This window comes from Barbus barbus (genome assembly GCF_936440315.1).
Source record: "Barbus barbus genome assembly, chromosome: 45".
NCBI lineage: Eukaryota > Metazoa > Chordata > Actinopteri > Cypriniformes > Cyprinidae > Barbus > Barbus barbus.
Genome location: NC_136723.1, coordinates 19,822,989 through 19,840,180, shown reverse-complemented (window position 1 = coordinate 19,840,180; position 17,192 = coordinate 19,822,989). Strand labels below are relative to the sequence as shown.

General features: G+C 36.6%; 1 protein-coding gene across 2 annotated transcripts; it reads right to left on the bottom strand.

The window, feature by feature from the left end:
* Positions 1-8,445: 8,445 nt before the first annotated feature.
* Positions 8,446-13,409, bottom strand: LOC306864265 (oligoribonuclease, mitochondrial-like). 2 transcript variants are annotated; one of them, XM_079408168.1, is made up of 8 exons: positions 13,159-13,409; positions 12,599-12,682; positions 12,174-12,251; positions 11,955-12,066; positions 11,163-11,271; positions 10,936-10,989; positions 10,685-10,779; positions 8,446-10,106 (listed from the first exon to the last, which is right to left on the bottom strand). In XM_079408168.1, the coding sequence occupies exons 1-8, from the start codon at positions 13,387-13,389 to the stop codon at positions 10,078-10,080; spliced, it is 792 nt and encodes a 263-aa protein (XP_079264294.1). In that variant the 5' UTR covers positions 13,390-13,409; the 3' UTR covers positions 8,446-10,077. The 2 variants fall into 2 exon arrangements, with proteins under 2 accessions (XP_079264294.1, XP_079264295.1); XM_079408169.1 differs by lacking the exon at positions 8,446-10,106 and having other exon boundaries at positions 10,297-10,779.
* Between the last annotated feature and the right edge of the window lie 3,783 nt (positions 13,410-17,192).

The window sequence follows — 17,192 nt, the reverse complement described above, 5'->3', positions numbered from 1 at the left end:
ATAGATAGATAGATAGATAGATAGATAGATAGACAGAGATAGATAGATAGGTAGAGATAGACAGACAGACAGACAGACAGACAGAGACAGACAGACAGACAGACAGACAGACAGACAGACAGACAGACAGACAGACAGACAGACAGACAGACAGACAGACAGACAGACAGACAGACAGACAGATAGATAGATAGATAGATAGATAGATAGATAGATAGATAGATAGATAGATAGATAGATAGATAGATGATAGATAGATACATAGATAGATAGATAGATAGACAGACAGACAGACAGATAAAGTAACGTTTTAGAGTTTGGGGTTGGCACGATTCTGCAATGTTCTGAAGGAAGAAAATACAAAAATACAGTAAAAACATAATATTTTTTAGGTAATGGAAAGTTCAAAAGAACATCATTTATTTAAAACATAAATAGTATGTAACATTATAAAATGCATTTACTGCCACTTTTGATCAATTTAATGCATTCTTAATCAATAAAATTATTCATTTATTATATACATATGTTTATAATATATATTAAAAGGATCTATTATGAATAAATAGAGTACATTTTGATTTCATGTTGACTTCATTATTCATTGCTATCAAACCCTTTTGTTGTCAACCGATTCTGCGTGCATCAATTATTTTATATCACATAAATATCACATAATAGAGGTTGACATGAGAAACATGACTTGAGTAATGATTTGTGGTCTAAGTAATGGGAAAGAGAGAGAGGAAGCGACAGTGAGAGGTCCAGACTAGTTGTGATTCAGTGCTGAATTTGTCACCCTGTAACTGATCCGTCTCAGACACATTCTGTGGCTCTGGCTCCAGCGCAGCTACAGAAGTCACCTTGAAGCTCAGTTTCCTGCACAGCTGCACTGAAACACACATGAAAACAATGCAGAGGCAATTTACCTGCATTATGACAGTCGTGATTATCCATAGCACCTATTGTACACAAAAGAGAATAAAAACATTAGAATCAGTCGACAACAGTTGTGCTGTAACTTTCAATAAGAATCCTGATCAGGTGCAGTTACGTTGTCTGACTGATCCCGGCGTTTGTGGACCTCAGAGAGCGTTGCATTTTTAAACTGCATTGTAGGTGTTTTGAGAGTGTGATGGTAGATATTGACTCTTGTATGGCGTGTTGAATTGACTCTGACTTAGAGGAGCTGTCCCTGAAGGACACACCATAAAGCAGATGGTCAGCAAAAATGCAGTGATTCGGTGCAATACACACACACACACACACACACACACACACACAGCTGGTATGAGGCAATGCTACAAAAACATCAGCACAAACCAATCACAGTGAGATGAAGACAAAGGGGTAGAGCCAGAGACATATACCTTCAAGTCCTGCTGGGAAGTTCCTACTCACAAGTTCAGAAGTGTTAACTAATAAAATTATGTATGTTCAATAGATTTTGGTAAAAACAAAATGACACTTGGACGATGCCTCACTTTTTTTTAATAAATAAACAAAAATCCCACCAAGATAAACCTTTAGTACTACAAAATGAAGAGGAAAGGATGTGCATTAGGAGTTTAAATGATGTTTTATGGAAGCAATTTTCAAATATTTCATATTTGTTGCACCTTCTTGATATGTGAGCGTACGTTGAACTTGAATAACATCCAGTAACTTCTAAAGAATTAAAAAAAAATTCTGGATCCAAGAACAACTCTGGGCAGTAACTGGGCAGTAACTTTCATGTGCGCTCAATCTACACTTACAGGGGAAAAAAGGTACAAGCTGTCCGTGAGGCAGTATCGTTTCAAAAGGTTCACTTTTGTACCTTATTTAACCCTGAAGAGTGTACCTCAAAAGTGCATTTTAGCACCGAAGTTGTACATAATAGTACTTTTTACAAGGGTACCACCCTAGTGATAGGTTTTGTACCATAAGACTTGAAGGCATAAAGAGAGAAATAAGTTCAAAACGTTTAGTCCAGAGTTGAACCAGACATGATTTCCATGTGTTTATTGAATGGATGGGAATTCAGAGTGTGTGAGAAATCCTCTATAGACCAATCCAGAACAATCAAGCACAGACGCAGCCACCGCAGCTGGCACACAGGACGCACTGCAGTTCACCCACTTAACCCACACGGGAACTCTTTTAAAAATCATCTGCCAGATCAACCAGTGAGGAAAGCACAGAAAGTTAGACACTCAATTAAAGCAGTGGGACTGCAAAGGGGGAAGTGGTGCGTGGCCAAGTATGGTTACCCAATCACTCCAAAGCAATCTGGAGTCAGTGAGACACAAGATCGGTTATTGATCAGTCAGCGGCCACAGGCCCAGATGGGATACGCGCACTTTGACTATTAACGAGAGGCTTTCAAATGTTTTACTCTGCAGTACCTTTATCTCCAGTGAATGGAGAAATTTATTTTTAATAATCACATGGAAGTAAAGATTAAAATGGGTCACAGGTGATAAAATATTGAATACTGAACTATGAGATGTTAAAAGTTACCGGGAGTGACAGCAGACAATAGCAGTTGTCATGGTGATATAGAGACACTGGAATGCTGAGTACACAGGGATATATTCAATTCAGCAGACCTGGAGGCAAACCGGCGCTGTCCATCAAAAAGCCATTTCAGAGCGTCCCATAAAAACAACCACACCAGACCAGCAGTGTGGAGATCACTCTAATTACCTCAAGCTCCTGTAAATCATTACAGAAGAAACCTTACTTGGGCACAAAGAAGAGATACAGTAAAACAAAATATAAGATTGTGTATTAAATGTTTCTTCAACAGCCAATATAGTTTTCTTCCCCCTTATATTCAGCAAGGATGAATTAAATTAATCAAATGACAGAAACTTTTATATATTTACACTGTTACTAAAAATACTTAGTCAATTCCTTCATATATATATATATATATATACTGTATATGTGTGTGTGTATCCAATGAATAAAGGATAATGTGACACTGAAGACTGGAGTAATGATGCTGCTAACACAGACATAAATTGCATTTTAAAATATATGAAAACAGAAAACTGCATCACTCTATTAATGCAAATAGTTCGTCCATGGTTTGTTTCCTTTTTGGTCTGAACAGGCTTTAAAGTCAACATGAAATGGCATTTGCAAACCATTTTACTTTCGTAATGTGACAGAAGCAGAAACAAACAAGATATTCACTGATTTTGGTGACTTTATGCACCTGGAATTGACTGAATAAGGATAATGTGGTGCTAAATACCACAAATCTGAATTGATTAGACTTGAATTGAAACACTCTGGCTATTTGTTCACTTTAAGTAACGGAACAATAGGCTTGAGGACATCAGCCAAAAAGTCTTTTTAGAGGCTGAGCAATTGAACATTTGTTTCTTTGGAGTAATGTTGAGTGATAAATCTTGTACAATAAAAACAAATATATAGCTTATACTATTAAGTAAATCTGGTCAATTTGCTTTCATTTTTAACTCTGTAAGTGTCCAATGAATAAAATACCAAACACTGCATCCTGCTCCAGTTTTTCCTCTTATTCTGAAAACCAACCATCTAATCATTCACATGAACCATGAACAATAGCAAGAAAACCACTCAAAGGATTCTCAGAATGATAAAAGCTAAATATGAACACACTCACTACTGCAGCTTCTATCATCCAAGACATGCGGATATTGAATTTTCATTCAATTTGTGACAAGACTGAAAATATATGACCTCCTAATTTTCATTTTCTGCTGACTGAAGAGAAGCTCCTCAACCTGATTCCTCATATAACCAATTGCTCTTTTGATTTTTATGGCTCTTGTAATGATTGCCATTAGTCGGAGCGCACTGACCTTCAGTAAACAGACCGCTAAATGTGTTCTGCTTACACTAAACAGATCTGTTGCATTGGACTAGGCCATATAAAGAGATTAATCACACAGTGGACATTAGACCCGGCACAATCCCTCCTGCAGGGCAGCTGAGGTGGAGCGCTGACCTCAGCAGTGTCTGTACTGAGAGTCGACTTCTTTTATAAATGGCACTAATGTGTCAAAGCCACTGACAGGATTGGCCCTTCTGTTTTTTTCCCCCCGAGCGGTCCGTCGATCCGTGTTTCCTGTCCCGTACAGACATACTGCAGTGACATCCTGACTCTATTTGGCTGGCCCTGCATAATTTAAAACCTCCTGTTCCCCTGCGTGAACCTTTACAGACATGCTGCAATCTTCCTTCAACGCTCATCTCTCCTCATGACTGCTTTGTTCCAAAACTCTGCACTCGAATGAGCATTTCTGTCCTAATGCCTGTGTCCTTGTTGCGCTGGCTGTTTCAAGCGCATATCAATAGTCAATCCATAACGTCACTTACAAGATGAGACAATCACATAGAACAGAAAATCACGTCAGCATCTTTCCTGCACTCTCTCTCTCTCTCTCGTTGGCATGCAGCTTTCTGCATGTGCCTGAACTTTCATCCACTGCTCTTCGCCGACAAAATCGATGGGATGTAATTTTTCAGAAGCTCTAAAGAGGTTGAGAGTAAATTATATGCATGTGGGTTGGGGGTCCTGAACAAACAGTGGAACATTCACAAAAAAAATGATAATAATTTGCCTAATCAGTATTTTGTTTTGTTTTCCCGTAAATAATAAACAAATATTAAAATATGTATATTCTATGAAATAATGGATTTATTAACTGAATTTAATTAATTGCAAAAATGCAATTAATATAATACAGTATGTACACACACACATATACATATATAATTAAAAATCAAATAATTAGTAATTATAGTACTTAGTATATATTTTCCATGAAACGGAAAATGCAGACGGAATCACAGAATCCAGTCATAAAAACGGAATTTACTGTATAAAGCGGAATGTCATGGAATTTGTCAAATTAATTTATGTCATGGAATTTTGAATGAATTAATCAAAAGTAGGTCATTACACTTAAATCAAATTGCTATATTGACTATATCTATAAATGTTAAGCAGCAAAATGACTATTTAAATAGACGCGCGGTTTTATTTACTGAAGTGCGTGTGACGCTAGCGGTGATTTTAGCGTCTGTCACCTCACTAAATTAATACACAAATACATGAACAACATCTCCAGAACTGCTCTGAGAGTCACTTCATGAGCATTTTCCGCTTTGATTTGAGTAAAACTGGCATCATATCATAGAACACATAAATTTAAAGGTATTCACAGCAACCCGTCAAAATAAAGGTTTGGTTTAACTTAAAGAAATTGTGCCAGAAATATATTACTATTGTTCAGTACAATGTACGTACATACTACTACAATAAAATGTATTAAAACGTAATTTTTTAAGGAATAATCACAACATTTCCATGTTTTAATGTTAATAGTAAACCCCCTTTGTTTGCCAAAAATAAAGTTTGTTTAATTTTCAATAATTAAACGATAGATGACATTAATGTTTTATGCCTTCATTGATAACCAGAACAATTTAAGGCTATTTTAAGAATAAATTTGATTGAATTAAGTTGTTTTTATGCATTCAAATGATTAGACATGCTAAAACACAGAATTTGGAAACAATAAAACATATGTTGAGAAAAAACTAATGAAAACCGTATAGATACATTAAAAAGAAAATTAAGAAAAATGACAAAAACAACAACCACAAATGTAAAATTAAAACACAAAATATAAAAACAAATTCAAAATATTAATAAAAACCATAATAGTATAATAATGATAGTAAAATACCCATGTTTTAACTAAATTTAATTTACCTCCATGCTGAAAACAAGACAAAAGCAATATGTCAGAGATATTAATTCAAGACATATATTCTGAAATATATTTGATTAAATACATTTTTGCTTCAAGAACAGTTGTTTTAATATAACTTATCTATTTAATATAGCATTAGGCTAGGGACTACAGCAGTATGATTTAGGATTTTTGGATAAACCCAAACAAGTTCTATCGATTTGCGGCAGAAGAAGCATGAGTCAGATGTACCAGCTGCAAAGCACTTCAAAGGCTCCAGATGAGATGTTTTATTCCTCCGGTCCCAAAGCCCCCAAAGACACATGGAACAGCGCAGTGATTCTCTAATGCTTGAGATGACCTTCAGAGGCAGTTCTAATAAAAGAAAAGAAAAAAGACATAAAGAGCCTGCCAGGCCTTTGTGAGATGCCTAGGACAAGATCACTGTGACTTTAATTCTCTAAATGTCCCGCTACCTTCACCTGATCAGAATGGCACCTGCCTTTGTTACCCGCCATGGCTTCAATTACTGGTCTTCCATGGAAAAATTAATTTCCCTAGAGTGAGGCACATCTTCAGGAAACAGTGGCATCTGTGACCACATTATGTACTATATACAGTAAAATGTAATTTAAATATTTAATTTCAATATCAGCCAATCTACAGGCCGCTATTCATCACCTTTACATTGTAATCGGGTATACAAACCAACTTGAATTCCACTTAAATCTAGCTTTAAAACATTTCACTATTTAAAAAAAAAATATTTATGCTTTGAAAATCCTACATTTATCCAACTTCAAATGGCAATATTTGAGAATCAGTATCAAGATTGTATTATAGTCTTCATCAATATTTTAAATTAGTTTTTAATTTTATAATATTTGTATCTTCTGTTTTCATTTTAATGTTAAACTTTTCGTAATTTTGTGTGTTTTATCTTTATTATTTTTGAAATATATCTATTTTTCTTTCAGTTTTAGTTAGTACCGTAAGATAAACTAAATGAGAATGTTGCTGAAATAAAACAAAAAAATATATATTTTATTTTCAGTTAACTGTTCTATTCTATTCTGCTAAGAAAACATCCAGAAAGACACTGCTGAATACAGCTGATTTAACAGACGTATCATTTTCTGACCTGGTTCACCTCATTACATTGGATTTCAAAATGGCCTGAAAGTATAAATCTGAATGTGCTTTGTCAGACTTCTGCAAAAGTTTCCAAACCGAACAACCTTGAATAACCACATGACCTGTTCCTTTCAACTTCTCTTGTTCTCTGCACATCTAATCCCGTTCTCACTTAGCATGTAACATGGCCTATTTTTCCTTTCATTAAAGGACAATTCCCTCAGGCTCCAGCAGTTTAGATTTTTGCGGCGCTCCTGTTTCCCCCCCACCTTTTTCTTCTATTTTTTTCGCTCAAAACGTACCTGTTATTTATGAAGCTTCACCTTAAATCAACTGCAATGCTGAAACTTCAGGTCATATTTCAAAAGAAGGTTTAGAGAACAGATTTGTGCCAAGTGACAGATGCTCGCATTAAAGTCCTTCCTGTAGATAAAATTTGGACAAATGTTTATTGCCAAATAATATATATATATATATATATATATATATATATATATATATATATATATATATATTTGCACACTCAATATGAATGTCTAAATGTCTTTACACAACATATAATTAATAAATGGTTTATACAACAACAGCTAATGCTGCTAATACTTACAATAGGTGTCTATATTGTCAAGCACTGAACATTTCTGTCAGTCGGTGTTGCAGGTCTGCGGCAGGTGGAAGGATCTGAGTGGCGTCTGTCACTTTGGCCTTCGCTGGATAAACTCTCCTCTTAAAGGTCTGGACTGGCAGGCAGGACTGGAGAACAATGTTGACATCAGTGCTGACTGACAGCATAATAGAGCTAAATGCTTTTAACGCTAGCATGCTTCCACTGGATTGGCTTTATAATGACAAATGATTGATGCAGAAATTCATGGTGCTTAAGACTCATTTTCCAGCTAAATGTCATCCCATATATACTGCCAAACAACAGCTCAAATTATGATTACTTGCGTTCGGCTATGTTCAGAATGGAACACTAGCTGACTACTTAGTGAATGAATACTGCATGGTATGTAGCCTATGCCGCTTACTCTTTTTTTTTTTTTAAAGAAAAACAAGCACTTTACACTAACAAGTTGCTGTTTAAAGACTATACAATTATTATTACATTTATCAAGCACATAGTCTTTTTGTGGTACTTGTCATTATTTTGTAACTTTAAATATTCACAGATTTTATTTTACTTATACATGAGCACAAAGTAGCATGCAAAAATAGCCTATGTGGGCCTATGAATGTGTGAGATTTAGTTCAAAACTGTGAAACTTGCTCTTCTTTGTATCATTTGTACACCAAAACCAGATTTAGAGCATTTCATCCTAATCAAATCTGAAATGGGGATTTTTCCCCATATGTGCAGGTGAAATGTTAGATCTTGCATAGTTGAAAGTTACAAAAACACACTTTATCTCACCTGACATGTGTCACAAACGTCTGTGAGATTCATGTTCAGAGTTCACCTTTGATTTAGAGCTCTGATCAAAGCCGATCTGATCCATATCTCATCTGTGTCTGTGCTTCGGGAGATGTAAAATGTCTCACTGCAAATAATGAAAAATAATAACACAAAAGTTTGCACTTACAGCTATGAAGGCACAAGCTGTATTATTTTTGTTTATTTCAACTATATCAACGCGAGGAGCATTCAGTGATATTAAGGTCTATCTAAAACAAACTCAATTCAAGTGCTGATAATTGGCAGGTAATTAAATTAGCATAAATGTGAGCTATTTTTCAGAGCATAAATTTAATGAACCTTTAATGAGTGGAAGGAGCCTGTCAGAATGAAAGTGATAAATTACAAGGCTTTGTCAGTAATTACGTGAGCTCCTGTTGGTTCAGGTTTATGAACTCATGATGGATTGATTTTTTCTTAGTCCATCTTAGACTTTGTTTCTGCCCTTTGATGGATGCAAATAGCAGAAATACTTGAGTAAGCAATTAAGACGTGCATAAATAGATACATTAGTCTTTTCTGATCTTTTCAGTCCAGAGAATCCACTTTCTGCTTGGTGTGTGAGCATGGAGAATGTTTTTACTCTGGTGTATGAGAAGCTGATTCACCGCATTCATTCACTCCAAAAGTCTTAATTATCTCTCTTAATTTGAGTCATCAGGCACCCTCAGGAAATCCCCCGTATGCTGGGCCATTCAGAAATAATCAGAGCTGCAACACAACGTGGCCTGAACAGATACCCACCTATGAAGCCATTTTCATAGAAACAGTGACTAATAATCACACATTTCATTATATATTACTTTAACTACAATATTCTTGCACACATTAGAACATGCTAAACAGGTTAGAAGATTTTATAAAACAAATTTGTTGCATCATAAAGAAATATGCACTTTAGAAAAAGCTGCCTGAAGTCTTGCCTCTTCAGAATGGTCCAGTCCAGAGGGTTCTGGGTGGCGATACCTTGGGCAGACCCAAGACAGACTGTACCTCTTTCTTCTGCGGTTGACATTTACTATGTCAGAGATTGTAGACTCTTAAAAATAAAGGTTGTGTTCTATTTTACATTAGGTGCAGCAAAGAGCTCTGTTGTTGATTGTTAATGTTACATTGTTATTGAGTTCTGGATTTTTAAGAGGACAAGTGCATAGCTGGTTTTCCAAATCATAAAAAGAGTTTTGTGGAAATTTAGGTTTTTGTTGGCTTCCTCACAATGAAGTAAAGTTGCTTTCCAGAACCTTTACTTTCTCCGTTCCTAAGAGGTGGAACGAGCTTTCAGTCTTCACCTGACCTGCAGAGATCATCAGAACTTTAAAGAACCTGCTGAAGACACACAAATGACCTAATCCACAACCATAAACGAAGGCATATAAAACAAATACACTTTTCAAACCATTATCTTACACTTGAAAATTGGACATTGTGTACTGGAAATATTGGTGGTTCTCATGAAAAATTGCTTCTTGTTATCGCTTTAGATAAAAGCATCTGCTAAATGATTAAATGTTTCTAAATCATTTGATCAGACCAGAGCAAACACACTGTGACAGAGCTGTCCTGAACACTAACGAGGATATTCTTCATCCTCTGGGAGAAAGATTCTGAGGGGGAGAGAAGAGAAAAGCTACAGTACATGGTTTATGCATTGGCCCAGTGTCTTTCTACTTAAAGTTTCCCTTGTAGAATCAAACCTGCGATCCTCCAGTGGCAGCAGTAACAGAGTGTTCATGTTACCTTGGGTTGCTCCAGTCAAACAGGATTTGAAGTCCCAGCAGTCCCTGCAACATTAAAACACTAAGTGACTTTTGAGAGCAACATTTACCAACCTCGACAGAGAGTTGAAGAGGCAATGACATCCCTGCATGCTTTAACTAGTTAGACCAAATAACAGTGACTATACTGCCATCTGCCGTATGACTGCAGGACAACAACAAAGTTTCAGCAAAATCACATTAAATACTCTCCAAAAACAGCAACAAATGATTTTTATTTAAAAAAAACAAGGGGTGCAATGAAAACAGTCTCAGACTGAAGAACTTACGCAAAATTACATTTTAGTTTCATTACTATAAACTGACATGATCCAGCAACAAATCAGATTTTTTCCAAAGTGGAACACAAGGGATAAAAAGGAACTTGTTCAAAACAATGAGTTATTTGCATAGTTTCTCTCTCTTTTTAAACTAAGCTATTTGCAGAGTCAACAAATAAAACAGGAAACAAACACTGGGGACGTCAACGTGAAGCTTTGCTCTCTCATTCGCTCAAATATTCAACAGGCTTTCATCAAAATGTGAGAATTCGACACAAGATCCTAAAACTACTCTTGGAGATTAGTTCACAGATGTCTTATCACCATTTTGGACTATTTTTCTCTTCTCCTTCGCTTTGAAAACATTCGTTCTGTAAAACTTCAGTTCTTTTATGCTCTCCTGGATGTCTTCCAGCGCTCTGAAAATTCAAACGGACACAACATTATTCAGAGATTAGACAAAACAGCTCTTCTTTATGCTTAAATATTTAAGGAGTACATCAAAGGATCCCTTGCTATGCTAAATGTGGCATTCAATAATACAGCTGTGAAACAGCTGTGTGATGTACACAGACCTGTGTGATGATTTTTTCTGAGGTGCGAGACTGTACTCCTCTGGATACCATCGTCTAAGGAAGAGAATGGAAAAAAAAAAAGAAAGGAGAAAGTATTTTGACATCACCACCTACTTCCTATGCTTTTGAAAATAGTCTCTTTAGTTTATGCTGAAGCACGTCTGCATGCATTAATGTGGCAACAGTGGTCGTTCGGTCATCTGATTAAACCTAAACGGGGAAAATACCTGGAAAGCTCTTTAATGGTGCTCACGTCTATGATGCGATAGTGCAGATGTCGCATGAACTGCGGCATGTACTTATCCAGAAACTTCTTATCGGCATGAACAGAGTTCCCTGTGGATAAAATAGCACACAAACTCTCTGAGGCATGAGGAAGCTATTTTTTCTTTCAATTCTGAGTTCATATCTCACAATTCAGACTTTTTTCCAGAACTTCAGAATCGAGTCCAAATTTTGAGATGAGTCCAAAAATGAGTCTGAGATGTACAGTAAACTGTAAGATATAAAGAATAAGTAAAAAGTCATAAGATGCAAACTCACAAATGCGAGTTTATAGCTTGCAATTCTGAAGAACAAAGTCTGAATTGGGAGATGTACAGTAAACTCGCAATTACAAGTCCAAAAATGTGCAATTCTGAAGGGAAAAAAAGTCACATTTGTGACAAAAAGTCGGCATCACACCCTTTTTTTATTCCACGACAGAAAAAAAATAAATAATTGTGAGTGAGAATTCTGAAAAAAAGTCAAAACAGCGAGATGTAAACTGAGAAGAATTCTGAGAAGAAATGTCAGAGTAGTAAGATGTAAACGTGAGTTACGTAACAATGCAATTCTGAAGAAAAATTAAGATGTAAACTCGCATTTATGAGGAAAAAAAGTCTGAATTGTGAGACCAAAAGTCACATTACCTTTTAAGTTTTTTTTTTATTTTTTATTCCATGGCAGAAATAAGCTCCCATAATATTTTACACCTGCAACATGCAAAAGAAACAACAGCAGCTCGTGTGGTTGGTTACCTGCGAGAGGACACGGTCCAGGTGGCGTGTGCTGTCGGATGAAAGACAGGAATTCATACTCCGCCTGCTGGAGAGTGAAGTGACTGTCCCTGACAGCCTGAGTCAACCCTGACTGGTACATCAAACAGGAACACAATCACACAACACACACCAAGCACAGACAGGCTGATTCACACAAACAGGAAACACTCAGCAGGTGCATTGATCTGTACTACTCACTTTCCCATGATGCTCTTTGCACCAGTCTGACATGCCATCGAGCAGCTCGTCTGGTTGGTTAATTATCAGATTTGGCCCCTAACAACAACCAACAATTTTCTAGCTTTAAAGCATTATTTTTATTTGAGGTGAGACATATATGACATATTACATGCAGGCGGTATTTGGGAGAGGTCATATATACATATAGCAGAATATACATAGAAACATGATAGGAATTAAGCCAACATAATTGATCAGCTCTACTTTGGTACAGCATTTGTTGTTTTAAATGTGCTTTATAAATAAACAACTAAAAATCCAATAATGTCAATTTATAGGTGTACACTAATGTGTAGATCACTCTTAAAACTAACTCTAATTCTGACTGCATGGGACTTATGCTGTAACTGTTTATGCATTTATGCAATGGACAATAACCCCACCTCTGCAATGATGTTCAGATCAGAATCTGTAACGATGCAAGCCATCTCAATAATCTGGTCCTTCTCTATATCCAGCCCTGTCATCTGAAACAGGAAGTACAGTGCAATTAATATGCAACACTGAAAACTTCTCAATCTTATAACTGCACAATCACTGTAAGGACTTCAGCCAATATTTATCTGTTAAGAGTTCCTGGATAAACAATTCCTGCGTAGGGTGGAACCAATACCAAAGACTACATGCAAAAACTGGTAAACAAGCATGTCAGCTGGTCATCAGCTGCAGTGACGAGTCGAAATCTTAGGCAAAGACGTTTTGCCAAGCACAGATTGTGCTGGACTATATAAGCAGATCGTATATACTGTATATTATACAAACCCATGCAAATTCATTCAGTATCCAGCATAAAACCAACTGTCAAACTCGAACATACAGGCGTGTTTAGTCATGTAACGTAGGCCTAACGTTTCATTAAGTTACAAATCTTGAAAAAGCGACGTAGTGAAACCTTATAAACAATATATTGTCTTGCTTATTGTGTTTATCTGCTGCTGTTTACCTCCAGATCTACCCAGACCATCCGCTGCGCCAAGGACTGGGACATCTTCCTGTTGTGAGGTCGTCTTGACATCAAACCTTTGGCGAGCACAGAGGTACATGGGATGACGAGAGAGAAGTTGTGGGCTCTAAACACCGTCAGGGGTGCTTTAACCTGCTGCGATGACACACAAACTCGAGTCAGGACTCTAAATGCAGAAACACACACCGCACTCCACATGTGTGCCCGCATACTGCCGTCTTCCGAACGAAAGTGTCGTAAATACCAGCGCGGCGCAACAGTGAAGACAAGTTAAGAGCATGCGCGGTCATTTGTACATTTTATGTGCGACACTTCCAGCTATTTATAGCTGTACAAAACAGCTCGTTTTGCGGCTTGATATTGCAAACTGGTGTATCTTACTATATTATATTGATATATTATCTTAATTATGAACACAGTACTTTTACAGTTTATAGCACTTTGTTATTCTTCTCGCTATTTCTCTACAGCGGCTGATGAACCGGAAGTCTTGCCCATTCACAGAAGCGTTGAAAAAGAAGGTGTATATATTTATTTACATTTTGTAGGAATTATAATGTGTATGTTTGTGTTAATACATAAAGTAGTAGGCCTAGCCTAGTAGTAATGTGTTTTTTTATTATTCCTTCAGGTCTTTAAATAAACATAAAACGTACTATATGAATTGTTTAAATATATGGTACATATAAACTGTATGTAAACATTACACTTTTAAAATTTGTATCTGATTCCAAAACAGCCACTATTATTATTAGTATAGATGCAGTAACGCACGTCGGCCATGAGATGGCGCAGATGGACCATCACTGGAGCTGAATATATACAGCATATGTATATATAAAATATGGCACATCCCATGCAGATAGGTAGGCTATATCATTCAATGCCCTGAAATCCAAAAGTCCAGAGTTTAGGTTTGAATGGCCTAATTTAGTGTTTAATGAGCTTATCTTTGACAAAATGTCATCAGGCGGAGATATTGCTTCATATTTGCGCACAGCCACACAGACTGTAATAATTAGGCTTTTATGTTCATCTTAGTGCATCATGTGGCATGTAATATGTTCAAATCAAGCGACATGGTCACCTAATCAATTCTGCGGTGTCGAGCCTGTCGTGGATATGAGATCTCAATTCTAACACTAATAGCCAGACAGGACCGTAAACATCATATTTCAGCTCTGACACAGATAAGAATTTAGTGGCTTGGAGTCACCCTGTGAAGTAATCTGTGTGATAAAAGTGAGCGGCTTCATTCAGACCAGAGTCTGACGGGAAATAGATAGATAGAGCGAGGGAGGGAGAGAATTAGGCTGGAGATGATGTCTTTCCCCTTCTCTCTCTGATGGCTGTAGTCTAATAAAGGCAGGAGAATAATTAGCAGAGTCGTACAGATGCAAGGCTGCTGATGGCCTCCCTCGCCGTCTGATGGCACTAGAGTAATGCGGCATGGGAAAGGCCTCATGATGCGAAGACAGGCTTCATTATTCCTCTCCCTCAGTTTCTTGCTCGCGCAAACGCACACGCGCACACACAAAAACAAGCGAATTGAAAAAAAATGATGAAACAGAAGGTAACCTGAGTTCAGGGCAAGATAGCCCCGCCACCCCCTTAATATTGACTTCTTCATCTCTTATTCAATTGCAGAGCATTAATGTCCTGGAAGTAAGGCACTCACATTTCAACGGGCAAACACCTCTTGAATATCTCAATTAGATGTTCAAGAAATGTGCACTATTATTGAGCCTCTTGTAAGTGGGAGGAATATTTTTGGCTGACATAACACAAGTGAATCTGAAGGCTAAGAGGCTTTTGGGCACTTTTTTTGTGAGTCAATTTCTTGAAACCTTAAGTGAGGTTGGTTTAGCCCTCACATTGCATTGTGGATCAGTTTAAATGCATTTGCAGGACCTGAAATAAAAACTTGATGTGTTTTATATTATGTCAGTTTCTCAGCCACTAATATTTATTACATACGCATTTGGCAGACATCTTTAATCGAAAGAAAGTGCATTTAATTGGGATTTGATCCCGTGAACCCATGATCTTGACGTTACGAGCGCCATTCCCTGTTGTTTGCAGTAGTATCATTGAGATGCTTTTATTAATATTTCAAATCCATTTTTATATTTTCCATTTTCATTTCCACTTTAGTTAAAGTTTTAGTAATTTTGTTATGTGTTTTGTCATTTGCAGTAGTTTTTTAAATATATTTATATATAGTTATTAATAATTATTTTAGTATATCAAGTTAAAGTAAATTAAAACAATTCAGCATCTAGCTGAATTAAAAAAAAACTTTTTATTTTAGATTTCAGATAATATTTATTTCAAGTAATTATTTTTTTATGATTTTAGTTTCAGTTTTAGTTTTAGTTAACAATAATAATCCTGATTGTTTGAGCTTTTTCCACACTTCCTTTGTTTAAAAGGTTAAAGTAAAAAAATATATATTTTTTTTTTGTTTAAGATTCATAATTAAAAAAAAAAAAAAAAAAAAAAAAAAAGTTAATTTTTTTTTTTTTTTTCATATTAATTCCCAATGTGTATCAGTGTTAAAAATGTATTGTTTTTTTTCTGTTTGTTTGTTTGCATAGTGTGATTTTTGGTGAATGGTACTAAATCTAATTAGACCTTCATAAAAATCGTACCCAGAATTTGAACCTGATACAAGAATTTGCACTCGGCAGATGCTTTTATCCAAATCCAATTACAGTACATTGCATTCAAGGTATACATTTAATCAGTTCTTGCTTTCCATGGGAGTTCAAACCCATGACCTTGGCAATATTAGCGCCATGCTTTTCTGTTTGATGATAACAGGAAGGAGTTAGATTAGTTCGATTCTGTACTCTTGATGAAAAATGCAAATGTTAGTAGTGTTGGCGTTTTAAAAAGGGCCATGCGGGCTGTGCTTAAAAAAATGACCCTTCGTGTCCGACATCCTGGAAGATGTTTGGGGTTGAGCCATGTCATTACACAGGGGCTCAAAGTGATAATCCAGCAAATGGATTTAAGCTCTTGAAAGCTACTAGTGCATGTCCTAATGCATCCGTCACTTCTGAACTCTCGCCAGATAAGAGGAAGGAAAGCGCTGGCTGCAGCCATAAAGTGGACAGACTAATGCAAGCCGGGCGTCTGATATCATCCACAGCACAGAACAGCTCACCCACAAACTGCCACTGTCACGAACAGCCACTGCATATATCAAAACGATGGAGACATTTATTTCAAAAGCATATCTTTCCTTCTGGATAAATGGCTGAAGTTCTCAGTTGTAAACTTTTTGGCTGGGTCTCTGTTGACCCGGATGATTTGGCCACAACTTATTTCTAAAATCGGAAAATCGACAGGCTGAAGTCTGAAGTGCTTTCCACTCCAAAGAATACAAGGTGCAAGGTCACAGGAACCCATTAAAACTGTAAAAAACAATCCCAAATGATTGATTTTCAGAGAGTCAGCTGTGTGCACCTTACTGTAAGGTATAATTGCGGTGCGTTCGCATTCAGAGCCGAGTGCTACATGGAGGGTGGATGTGTCATGTAATGTTTTTAAGGTGATTTCTTGATCGTTTATCTTTAAAGGATTTTTGCAGGAAGGCTGTTTATGGTGCTTGAAATGCTTCAGCTCTTCACTGATACTTGAAGGGATAGTTCAACAAAAAACAAACAAAAACATTGCACTACATTACACAACAGCTTTGTGTGAGGAAAATAACCACATACGGTCATACAGGTTTGCAATGCAAGTAAAGGATGATAGAATTTTTATTTTTAGGTGAACTATCCCTTTAATGCGACTTTTTGGATCAGTCCTTTCCTTCCTAAAACCTTTGGTCCTTAAAATCGTGATTTTCTCAGTGCAGTAATGGCACATATATGTAATTGTTCTGATCGGTTGTCAAGCTGTCTGTATTCACACTGTGGGCCAATGTTTCTTGCACTTTTTTTCATGAGCGGTGCTCCCCCCACTGAAGCTTCAGCTCCTAAAAATCATATTTTACCTGAGCTGTC